Below are 12,188 nucleotides of genomic sequence, written 5' to 3' on the forward strand. Positions count from 1 at the left end.
ACATCAAAAAATGTGTACATATCCTCCAACTATTCACACTGCATTTGTATTTCTGTCCAGATGATAAATATACAGTCATAACTATCAAATAACCTTCTAACAAACAGGAGCCATTAACTTACTTTCTATATACACCCATACATTTTCCCCAAAGACACTTTCAAATTATGGTTGAGGTTAGTTTCATCCATTTTTGGCTTAGTTTTATTTTTAATTCATAAACTAAAAAAAGCAGTCCTGATTGAGCCATTCATTTAAAATATACATTATAGAAATATTTTTACCACCCAGGGTAACACTATAGCTTCATAGGTCCAAGGTTGTGGGTTCTAATTCTGTCCTGGTTCTGCGAGTGCAGGTTTCCCCTCCACAATCCAAAACGATGAGACTAGGTACACTGGTGACTGAATTTTCCATTGCATGGGTGCCAGTCCACCCTGCAGTGGATGGGTGTCCCTTTCAGTGCTGCCTGCCATAGGCTTTGGCTGCACCAAAACATCAACTGGATCAGCTGGTAGAGAGAATTACTGGATATCACCACCTTCATACTAACAAGTTACATAGCTGTACTATACTGATGGTCATAACTCTGATCTAATTTACTGACATCAAGTTACCTATGACTACAGTGTAGTTTCTCCACAAACATAATGTTACGAGCAGCTTACTTGAAACCAAGAGATAATACTGCTTCACCCATGACTCTATGGAAATAAAGTACAAAAAATATGAAACAGCATATAAAAATTTTATCTTGGTGTGGTTTTTGTACAAAAAATTTATAATTAAGCCAACAATGAGATTAAATATCAATATTTTAGTGTATACTTGTATATTCGATATCACACTGCATAAACTTTTATAAATATAACTGGGAAAAAAAACATGAATATATGAAAGAATGACAGTTCATTTTACTCAGTGGTGAGATGGAATACAAATTTTCCAGTGACAAAAATAAAACTACCATTGTCATATAAGTGCTCCAAACTTTTCTGAAACCCAGTGATTACACAGATCCATACTGATAATGAGCAAGTGAATGAAAGATTTGTCCCTTTGTCTCTCTTGGTCTGCTTGCATATGAGTTTACCTTGATGCACCCCTCAGTTATGCTGCTAAGAAGCAGCCTCATGGTGAGGTTCTCACCTGCAGCTTCGGCAGTCCAAAGGGAATCCAAGTGACATAAGGCGATTCTTACTTTACAGTTTCACCATTTGATGTTAAGGCCACTGCTGGCCTTTTCCACAGCATGGTACTGGGTGTGCAAAAGCTTGCGGGCTTGTGCCTCCCCCACACCCTCCAGCCAGGTATGGTACAGCTCTGATATGCGCTCATCCTCCTCTGGGTTCATGGGACTCTCTGCTTTGTACAGCTCCTCCACCTGCTGCAGCAGTTCTTTGTTTGACTGGTCTGCCTGAGGTCGTATTTGCCCTCCTCCATTCAGACAGCCTGCAGACAAACACCAGAAATAGTTACAGCGTGTAATAAATTGACCATGCTATGAATATTAATTAATTTTGTTTTATTAAAACATCTTGTATAACTTTTTGATAATGTCCTGGTCATGCAGTTATGTGAGTCGTATCTATGCAGAATCTACGTATCTCCTTACAGCATGGCTGACAACCTTGTTTTCAGTTTTGAGTCTCCAATTAAATATAATAAAATATCATTTTGAACTGGGTAACAACCTGTTTTTCTTAAGTTTTATCATGCCAGTTGTCACATAGTAAAAGAATAACTGTAGCAGAAAAAAATACATTTTCAGTGTCAAAATTAGCCTCTCACTGATTAGCTTGCTTATTGAAACTGACCCCAAGCCCTGTTATGCAATCATAAGGCTACCATATTCTAAGCATATTGCTATAACCTGAAATAAAACTCTCAGAATTCCATCTCAGAGAATTCCAGCATGCTGTAAAATGGAAGCCAACTCCTACAATGATGATAAAGGCTCATCTCTCACCTGATGGGCAGGCCATTACTTCCACAAAGTGGTATGGTGACTTTCCCCTCTTCAGTTTCTGCACCAGGTTCTGAATGTTACGGAAGCCGTAGGTGGCAGCAAAGCGCAGCAGAACGACACCATCTTTCTCTAAAGTCACTTCCTGGAAGTCCTTGTTTCTACAGACAGCACAGGTGGTGTTGTTAAGGACGGGGTTAACATTTAATGTTTTCTGCAACGGCGTGATGGATAGGATGAAGACAAGGCCCCGGTGTGACTTACTTGAGTGTCTTATATGTGATTTCCTTCACATCAACTCCAAAAAGCTGTCTAGCAGCATAAGTGTAGACGTGGTGCAAGTAGCCACCAGATCCGCTACCCGCGTGACTCATCAACTCGTCCCCAAGCACATTGCTAAACCTACACAACCAAAAGTTCAATAAGAACCTCGTGACAGGTTATCAGGGCATGTAAAGGGGTGACATTAAGCCGTAAGCCGGCTAACAGTAACAGGAAGCTCACAGTGTGTCTAACGGTGCTGGATCCACATCATGCAGAGACACGCCCTCCTGCTCCAGCATCTTCAGAACCTCACCTGTAAACCCAGCTATGAATCACTAAACTGCATTTATGCAACCTTAAAATAACCCCCCCCCCCTCATTTTCGGTAGGAATGTGAAAATATCCATAAACGTATCCCATTACTTCTCATTTATTATTTTCGTTCTGTAATTAATAAATCTGTTGTAATATAAAATGGATATAGGAATATCAAATATAGGAATAGATTCAATATAGTTTATCTTTTTTATTTTTATACATATAGGTCTTGTTGTGGTATATTTGTGCAGTGATTAATGTGTATAATTTCTTTTATTAGCTGCATAAGGCTGTATGTTGGTACATTGATAAATAATAAAAATACTGTTTAAAAATAACCACTGTTGACGCACATTTAGTAATGTCTTACATCCATATCCACCTGTTACTTCCTTATTGTAGTTTCCTTCGGGGAAACAAGTCTGTGCTTGTGCAAGATGTATATATGTTTCTCCATACCAGAGGTTATGACACAGTCCACCTCCCTGATCTCCGACTTCGTGATGTAGAAGTCAGGCCTGGACGCCTCCAACTTCTTATCATAGCATGGCATCACTGTGACATGGTAGATCTGCTGTGGGGACAAGCCCTGCACAAAGAGCACACTGACCTTACTGAGATGTACAGAGGGCTTCATCATGAGCCATTTAAGAACAGCCCACAGCCTCTGGCGTAGGGCTTACCACCACACGCTTACCGCCACACGCTTACCGCCACACGCTTACCGCCACACGCTCAGCTCAGCAGTTGCTTAATGACTCACAGCGCATTGCAACACCACCCCAGTTTCATAAAAAGCCAAAAACAGCAGATCAAAGCTACTCCTACAACAAGCGATGACACAAAACAAACCTATACTCCCAATTTACACGTTCAGATAAATACTGTGAAAGAGACTTAACTACATATTCACAGGCTGTTTTCGAGACAACTGTCATCAAACTGTCATATTCATTGGTTTTTATTAATTATCCAATTCACTGAACTACTCTTATACACAGTTCTGATCTTTTAAAATGAGTAAATGCAGAAATCTCACACAGACACGTGTACATACACCTCTACACACACAGGTGTCTTTAATGATTATTTTACACGGGTGTTCACAGTAGACAACACGAGTAACTTACCAACATTTAGTATGAATACAGCATCGTCTATGACCAATATATGTATAACTGAGGCTGATGTGGTACAAAGCCTAACTAAGCTCAAAATAGATAAATCACAGGGGCCTGATGGCATCTTACCTAGTTTTAAAAGAGATGAGGGATATTATTAGCCAACCTTTAATATTCCAGAAATCGTCTACGGGTGTGGTACCTTCTGATTGGAAGCATGCTAATATAACGCCCATATTCAAAAAAGGGGATAGAAGTAATCCAGCAAACTATAGGCCAAACAGTTTAACTTGCATAACTGGAAAAGTAATGGAAGCTATAATCCAAGTGAGAATGGTAGATTACTAGTGTAGTGCAAGCTAAAACCCTGGGTTTCTTTAAATCAGAGCTAGATAAGATTTTAACAATTCTGAGCTATTAGTTAAGTTCTCCCCAAATGAGCTCGATGGGCTGAATGGCCTCCTCTCGTTTGTAAATTTCTTATGTTCTTAACAAGGTGTGATATGTGTATATATTACATATACATGCACACATACATACCCACACATACAAAGTTTGAGTTTGTGAACGTTCCTGCTGGCCAGGACCGCAAGTACAGTACCTGCTTTTCTGCAAAGAAGGTCTTCACCAGGGAGCCCATCACCTGCTGAGGCGAGCGAGTGGTACTGATGTAAGGAAGAATGAAATCACCATGAGTTTTCTCTGCATAGCAGATCCACCCTGTTTGCCGCAAACAAGGGAAACTGAAACTCATTATCTGCAGAATCATGACAAAGATACAAACATTAAAAAGATCATTAAACAATATTAACATCAATATTTTAATCATTCCATGATATTGCAAATACATTCAGAATTGTATGTAAAAGCAGAGGCACCGCTAGAGATTTTGAGCCCCATGAAAGCATATCATATTGGGTCCCCAACCCAGACCAGTCCAATTATATTATTCGTACACTGCAGGAACTTATTACTGTATGAGTGACTGCTACACTGCCAGCTGAAGCAATCTGTGACCCATGTGGGAAAAGTCCAACAGCCAGGAAGGAAAATTAAATACAGGCTTTAAGTATAACAAATAAAACAAACACAAAGATTTAAAAAGATGTTATTTTTCAGAAGCTTTCACAGTAATAAAAAGTCAGTTGTGTTTTATGAAAACGGTCACAATTTACAAAGCAGGTTAATGACTATTTACAGTCGGCCCCGTATCCGAGATTTCAGTCAGAAGAAAAGAAGAAAAGAAAACTGTAAAATGTAGAACTTTTTTTCCCTTGTTCCTTTGTTCTTTGAGGGGTACTGCTCCTTCATCCTTTGTTACATATTTTAATCGCTATATTGTCCTTGTCCCATGTCCTTCCGAACCCTACAGATCTGGCTACCTGGGCAAGCTGAAGCCAGCATTGGCAGAGCCTTTGGGTCCTGCTCCTTCCGGTGGAAGCGTTCCACAAACTCCCGCTGGCTCTCTAGGAGGCTGAAGGCTCTGCTGAAGCCGGTATCAAACACATGATGCACACCTGAAATATAACCCAAAGCAAATAGTGTTTCAAAGACAGTATTGTTTTCTATTATAAAGCTGCTAAATTATAACACAGGCTACAAGCTAGTAAGTCTTACTACAGCCATCCATCCACCCTCCAACGGCTTATCCTGGTCAAGGTCTCGGGGGGGATACATGGGTATGGAGATGGGTACAGCCTAGATGGGATGGCAGTCCACTACACACACACACACACACACACCAAGTTTGGTCAGTTAAGACCAGTCTCTAATGTTGCCGCTCGCTGCATTACTCACGCTTACTTACATAAACATGTTCTGAGGGTCTCTCTCTGAACCAATCAGATTGCAGTGAACATGGGTACAAGCAACTAGAGGAGGGAGGACCAACCAATCAGATGTCTTGCTCTCGCCTCCTCTAGTTGCTTGGACCCACCTCCACCACAATCTGATTGGTTCAGAGAGATAACTAATCACTTTTCATTCTGCCCTCAGAACACTTTTGCGCAAGTCAAATTGCCATGAGCATTACTCACCCAGCTTCTTAAAGAAAGCAGTGAGCCTCCTGCCAGTGTCACAGCTGCTCAGGCCGAAACGTGCTGCCAGGGAGGCCCTGGACTGGGGGGACACAGACACCACCACCACCATCCGCTCGCTGCTGCTCTGCTGAACCATGAGAAAGACAACAATTCTATTACACAAAGCATGGGCCACACAGGACAGCTATGTCTCAGGAATATCAATCTGAGTGCAAAAGAATCGCATGGACGGTTGTAGGAAATCATAATTTTTTTTTAAGTTTAAAGTGCACCTTTTTAAGCTGATGAACACTGAATACTGAAATGAGCACCATGCTACAGTGATATAGACCTTGTGCCGCTTTCAGTGGACATCAGGAGGAATGTGTCCTCTACTATTCCAAAAGTGTAGACACACACGGCTATGGGTAAATGCTAGTACAGAATATCAGCAGTGTTTTGGTGAAAGACAAGAACCGAATACCCGAATGAGTAAAAACGGGGCTTCCAACTTTGGTCAGCTAGCTGGAGCGTCACTTTCAATTCGAGACAAGTCTGCACACATATTTACATGTATCTGACAGTTATATTACCTTGTATATAGCCTCTAGGGTTTGTGAATTGCCCAGACTGATGTAGTTAATTTTAGGTTTATAATGGAATAATATAGATAGCAAATAAGACTTAATATAGAAGTGCTTGACAGTCCTATCAGAGACTTTTCTCTCCCTTTCAGAAATGCCCATTTTAATGGCAGTGCTTTTTTAATCATTTCAGAATTAAAAACGGCGTGGAGAATGTATACACATGTGAACAGGGATCGCTGCACCTCGTTCTGCCGGAGCACTCTGTACAGCTCGTCATGACTCTGCTGCGTGATCAGGACACTCTCAGCCGATGTGATACAGCCACTGCAGGCCAAGCAGTCATTCAGCGTGATCTTCGCCTTCTCCAACCTCTGCAGCCTCCCCTCCTGCCGACGTATAAACTAATATTAGCATCTGTTTAAATATCTTTATATATATATATATGTTTAAATATAAAAGTCTGATTATGTCTTTCCTACAGTACATCTGAAATCTATGAGCCCAGTTTAATATCCACTGTTTTTTTATTCTATTTGACTATCCCTGCCGGCCCCTGGAGGATGGGCTTCCCCTTTGAGTCTGGTCCCTCTCAAGGTTTCTTCCTTCTAGGGAGTTTTTCCTTGCCACTGTCGCCTATGGCTTACTCACTGGGGGCTTTGGGTGAGGATACTGTAAAGCGCTTTGAGACAATGTAATGTTGTGATAATGCGCTATATAAAAATAAATTTGTTGTTGTTGTTGTTGTTATGTCCGGGACACCAAAAGCCTTTGGACAAGGTGAAAACATTGGGCTGCTCACCGTCTACAGATTACAGATTTTTTTTTAAACTGTTCTCTAACATTTCTTCCTTCGGGCTGGACAGAGGTGAACTGAAGGCACGACTTTTATGTTAAGGGATCCATCCGATTATAATTACAAACAGGTATACAAATATTCTGCCGGTTCCACAGGGGATCTATGTCTAAATATCGTTGCCTTACCTGGTTAACCTGAAAGTAACTTCCATCATCTTCTATCTGAATTTTGGCCACAGATTTTCCTTGTACCTTCTGTACCTTTACAGGTTTTACACATTCCTAGCAAAGAGGTAAAACAGAAACGTGAGGGAGTAGCTTACTGAAATGTGACTTGCACTGTGCCACGTAGAAATGGCAGCGCGTGATGACACGCTTCCATTTACAAACTTGAATCCAAAAGCGATTTATTTTGAAGTGTTACAACGACATCCGGGACCATACAAAAACCACCGATTCGTGCCATTTCGAAAACTGCAAGAGACGGACTTATTGGTGAGCATTTTGTTTTCGCTATTTTCTAGTGAATAATAAAAAGCCATTTAAAGTGCGTTATCCTTTTGTAAACATGGGAATCCCGTGACACACGTCACTTGATTCCATTTGGCATTTATATTTTACTCAAAACACCAATTAATTCAAACAAAATACATATAATTTAAAGTTTAAACATAGAAAACGTAATGTTTGTTATGCCGAATCTTGTCCAATGTCTTAAACATTTTTACGATACATTAAACTCCGTTTTCGAACATCATAATCAACCTACTACAGTACTAGGCTATACGAATTATTAAATAAAATCCACGTCACTGTTCCTTGGATTAACACTGATAGATATAGAGTTCACATTCAATCACGAAGAAAACCGACATGATGATTATCTGTATAACGATGTCAGGCAGGCTACCTGAGACGGAGTGATATAATCGTCCAGGTCTGTTAATTGCAATACGCTGCTGAAGTGGGAAGCCATGTTTCAGTGTGTGCCGGAAAAAGCTCAATCGGCCGAAAAACACGTGCAGCGCGGAATTCGGACCGGACCGCAACTGTCGCTTCAAAATAGTCTTCCATGTTCATGTTTCACACACACACACACACACACACATACACACATATAAATTACAGTTTCACGGTACCTTCACAAGCATGAGATTCTGCTTCAACAGAAGGATTGCACTACCGTGCAATTTTCTGAATCTTGGGTGCAAGACAGTATAGGAAAACAATCTATTTTATGTTGCATGCTGTTGTGTGTCGTGTTCATCGTGTTACATACCAATAAATATTAGCAGTACTACGATTGTTTGGTCCACTCAGAATTGTAACTTGCGTCATGTTACAGTCTGTTGCTAAAAAAATGAATTTATGAAAATAGTGTTATTTATGAACTTATTAGGAATTAGGAATTAGGAAACTTTTGTGCTCCGAATAAATCGATTTCATTTTGCTAACAAGTAAATGGACGGATAAATTTTATCTTGATTATCTTCGTATTAAGAGCTGTGTGACGGAACTGTTCATTATAAGAAGTGTTGCTGTGGGGAATTATTATTGGTGAGCACATTACAGAAGCACCGCTGAATCGTACGTATTGATTACTGTAAGAAAATTCTTTTGACATTTAAGCTAAATGATTTCCGTCTATCTTGTACAGTGTCTATCATAATTACGTTTCATCTTCTGTGCGTGATTTTATTCAAAAATTTATTGGAGAAATAGGAACCTTGCTTTTTTATCAGTTCAGCCATTCCCTAAAATATTGTCGTAAATCATCAGTATAGAATACATCATATCTTGCCTTGGCCGATTACATTCTCTGCGTATATTTGTCAGAGGCGGTTAGTTAATTAAACGTGAAGGCGAATGGACATAAGTTATAAATGCGGCTAACGGATGGCAATTGGTGCATGTTACGTTTAATCAGTCGTGCTGCAATCTTTCAAATTTCAAACCCGTAGATCTGAAGAAGCTTGCTTTGCGTGAAGATGAACGTGAACCAGGGGACTGTTGGCAGTGACCCAGTGATCCTCGCCACCGCGGGTTATGACCACACAGTGCGGTTCTGGCAGGCTCACAGCGGGATCTGCACCAGGACAGTCCAACACCAGGACTCGGTATCCTGAAGCAATGCACTTCACTAAGACTGTACTGTAAATGTTTCACGTAAAACCCTGATAGAGTGTTTCCCTGATTGTTTGGCTTTTTCCCTGCGGCATCATCAGGGAAGATTCAATACATCAATGACGAACCACCATAAACCACCATAAATAATTGTATGTGTGAGCGCTTGCGGAAAATAAAACTCAGTCAATAATTTCCTTGACACAAATATTCAGCAGGTGAACTCTCTAGAGGTGACGCCGGACCGGAGTATGATTGCAGCAGCAGGTGAATTGAGACACTTTGTTTATTCTCCTGTGCAAACAGACCACGCACAAGCCATCAAGCCTAAGTCTAAGGGGATAATACCATATTTTAACATTTAGAAGCTATTAATTTTAAGGTGGTGATGTTTTTTTTTAGTGCGGTGTCACACCATAATAATAACCCAGACAATATTAGCAATATGCTTTATTAAGGCTTTATCCACGCCTTTCAGGTTACCAACACATTCGAATGTATGACTTAAATTCCAACAACCCCAATCCCGTTATCAACTACGATGGTGTGAGTAAGAACATCACCTCAGTGGGCTTTCACGAGGATGGTCGCTGGATGTACACTGGCGGAGAGGACTGCATGGCTCGTATCTGGGATCTACGGTATGGCACACACTTAGCTGCACTTGAGAATCTGCTTTTCACCCTCGGTTCATCAGGAAATATGATTCCCTGATAAGTAAACATGAGTAGCATTGACTTAACAGCAATTTGCATAGGGAATGTTGTTTTGTCACAGTATTGTAATGATGTTGGATATTATCAGTTCATTTTAGTTTATTTCTCTCTAAGGTCTAGAAATTTGCAGTGCCAAAGAATCTTCCAGGTCAACGCACCCATTAACTGCGTATGCTTGCACCCGAACCAGGTGGGTAACAGGTTGATGTGTGTTTCCCATTTCAGGGAATCATTTTTGTAGCTGACAACACCATAAACATTTGAAAGCTAATGTGTGGTACTTTTATGAAGATTGTACGCCTTAATGGCACTGAACCCGATGCCGAACACACAGCAGAGAGCTTGTGTATTATGGAAGTAATTTTCAACATGCGTACTACTTCCATATTTGTGTGCCTAAATGTCCAGGCAGAGCTAATAGTTGGGGATCAGAGTGGAGTGATCCACATTTGGGATCTGAAGACCGACCACAATGAACAGCTCATCCCTGAGCTGGAGGTGTCCGTTAACTCCGTGCACATTGACCCAGATGCAAGCTACATGGCTGCGGTCAACAGCTCGGTTAGTAGTCATGGTTACCATCTCCATTCTACAGGTTCCATCATACAAGGAACTGTATTAAACATTTATGCTCTCATTTTGCTCCTTGGCATGGAATGTATTAAAGCGCAAGTCCAAGATTGTGCCTCTGTATTGTTTTTTAAAAGATATATGCACTTTGTCCCCTGCCACAGGGAAACTGTTATGTGTGGAATTTGGCAGGGGGGATGGGAGACGAGGTAACACAGCTCATTCCCAAGACCAAAATCCCAGCTCACAAGCGTTATGCTCTGCGCTGCAAATTCAGCCCTGATTCCACGTGAGTGTAAACCTGCTCATTCCTCATGACAGAGATTTTGTATATATATATACACACACACACACACACACACACACACACACACACACACACACACACACACACACACATTTATAGTGTGTTTTCCAATGGTGTGTACCCTGTGATGGGTTGGCGCCCTTCCCAGGGTTATTCTCTGCCTTGTACTCGTTGTTTCTGGGATAGGCTCATAGGTCAGGCAGGTGCATAAGACAAGGAGATATGGAAAATGAATGAATGTTTTACTTAATTAGTCACACGTCTCAGGCGTACTGGAACATTATATATTGCTATTTTTCAACTTCCTAGATTGTTGGCCACCTGCTCAGCCGACCAGACCTGCAAGATATGGAAGACGTCTAACTTCTCCCTGATGACGGAGCTGAGCATCAAGAGTAACAATCCTGGGGAAACGTCTCGTGGCTGGATGTGGGACTGTGCATTCTCAGGGGATTCCCAGTACATTGTCACAGGTCAGACCTCTCCAGCTCAGTTTTCCCTCGCCTGTTAGTTCTGTAGTGTGATTTAGACGATCCTGGTCTTGAGGGATCCAAAGGTCACCAGTTCAGATGCCTGCTATTGAACCCTTGTTGAGGGCCACTTTATTAAAAGTAGTCCAGTAAAAATGTCCATTTGTTACACAGTGAAAAGTAGAGATGGAAAATTCAGCCCAGAAAGTACAAATCGAGGTTTTGTTTCAACTAACCAGTTGAGTGTAAAGAGTCACAATCACAGAGTACTTAACTGATTGATTGAAGCAAAACCTTGGTCTGGATTTGTACTTTCTGAACCTGAACATTCCACCTCTGGTGATGTGACACATTTCTAACCTCAAGTGATGTTTTATGAAACGTACTTGTGTTGGATTGGCCACTTGACCTCTTCTGATTCGCGCAGCTCAGTAATGCCTCCACCTTTGCGTATTTTGCAGCATCCTCGGATAACCTTGCACGGCTGTGGTGTGTGGAGACGGGGGAGATCAAGCGCGAGTACAGCGGCCATCAGAAGGCAGTGGTGTGCCTGGCGTTCAATGACAGCGTGCTGGGCTAATGTCAGCGGCTGCCTGTAGCACGGCATGCCAGTTACTTCACTGACGTGTGTAAGCTCAGGAGGAGAAGCATTGCTTGGACCCATCATCTATGAGGACAATGTCGTATACGGAATAACTATTATTTGCTCAGAAATATTACTGGTAAAACCATGACCTGTGGATATTGTCAACATCTGTTTTCTCATATTATGTAATCCTGCAATGCAGGATGGGGAAAAAGGAAGTTCTGCATTTGAGCGTAGGACTCTCTAAAGCCTCCTTTCAGCCAGCCTCTCCATTAAGAGCTGCCCTTTCCTGTGTGTCCATCTTGCTTTTGTCTTATTAAAATGTCACCCGGAGAGTGGAATATTA

General features: G+C 41.3%; 2 protein-coding genes across 5 annotated transcripts; one reads left to right on the forward strand and one right to left on the reverse strand.

The window, feature by feature from the left end:
* Positions 1-727: 727 nt before the first annotated feature.
* On the reverse strand, positions 728-8,107 carry narfl (nuclear prelamin A recognition factor-like). Of its 2 annotated transcripts, none has more exons than XM_049014848.1 (11): positions 7,980-8,107; positions 7,256-7,351; positions 6,517-6,660; positions 5,706-5,832; positions 5,052-5,186; positions 4,271-4,389; positions 3,008-3,137; positions 2,471-2,543; positions 2,231-2,368; positions 1,970-2,127; positions 728-1,452 (listed from the first exon to the last, which is right to left on the reverse strand). In XM_049014848.1, the coding sequence occupies exons 1-11, from the start codon at positions 8,043-8,045 to the stop codon at positions 1,211-1,213; spliced, it is 1,428 nt and encodes a 475-aa protein (XP_048870805.1). In that variant the 5' UTR covers positions 8,046-8,107; the 3' UTR covers positions 728-1,210. The 2 variants fall into 2 exon arrangements, with proteins under 2 accessions (XP_048870805.1, XP_048870804.1); XM_049014847.1 differs by having other exon boundaries at positions 5,706-5,835.
* mlst8 (MTOR associated protein, LST8 homolog (S. cerevisiae)) lies at positions 7,546-12,183 on the forward strand. 3 transcript variants are annotated; one of them, XM_049014863.1, is made up of 9 exons: positions 7,546-7,564; positions 9,031-9,186; positions 9,409-9,460; positions 9,672-9,834; positions 10,024-10,099; positions 10,318-10,470; positions 10,644-10,768; positions 11,096-11,259; positions 11,718-12,183. In XM_049014863.1, exons 2-9 carry the CDS (start codon positions 9,058-9,060, stop codon positions 11,834-11,836), a joined length of 981 nt encoding a protein of 326 aa, XP_048870820.1. In that variant the 5' UTR covers positions 7,546-7,564; positions 9,031-9,057; the 3' UTR covers positions 11,837-12,183. The 3 variants fall into 3 exon arrangements, with proteins under 3 accessions (XP_048870820.1, XP_048870818.1, XP_048870819.1); XM_049014861.1 differs by lacking the exon at positions 7,546-7,564 and adding an exon at positions 8,591-8,656; XM_049014862.1 differs by lacking the exon at positions 7,546-7,564 and adding an exon at positions 8,596-8,672.
* Positions 12,184-12,188: the final 5 nt, after the last annotated feature.

The sequence above is a fragment of the Brienomyrus brachyistius genome, chromosome 5, assembly GCF_023856365.1.
Source record: "Brienomyrus brachyistius isolate T26 chromosome 5, BBRACH_0.4, whole genome shotgun sequence".
Lineage (NCBI taxonomy): Eukaryota > Metazoa > Chordata > Actinopteri > Osteoglossiformes > Mormyridae > Brienomyrus > Brienomyrus brachyistius.

Excerpts from the sequence above, each read along its gene's own strand:
- narfl (XM_049014847.1), bottom strand. The coding sequence starts at position 8,045 with ATGGCTTCCCACTTCAGCAGCGTATTGCAATTAACAGACCTGGACGAT. Across the intron at positions 6,661-7,255 it reads GTTACTTTCAGGTTAACCAG|GAGGGGAGGCTGCAGAGGTT; the intron begins GTAAGGCAACGA and ends ATACGTCGGCAG. Across the intron at positions 5,187-5,705 it reads TGCTTTCTTTAAGAAGCTGG|GTGTGCATCATGTGTTTGAT; the intron begins GTGAGTAATGCT and ends GTTATATTTCAG.
- mlst8 (XM_049014863.1), top strand. The coding sequence starts at position 9,058 with ATGAACGTGAACCAGGGGACTGTTGGCAGTGACCCAGTGATCCTCGCC. Across the intron at positions 10,100-10,317 it reads TATGCTTGCACCCGAACCAG|GCAGAGCTAATAGTTGGGGA; the intron begins GTGGGTAACAGG and ends CTAAATGTCCAG. Across the intron at positions 10,769-11,095 it reads AAATTCAGCCCTGATTCCAC|ATTGTTGGCCACCTGCTCAG; the intron begins GTGAGTGTAAAC and ends TCAACTTCCTAG.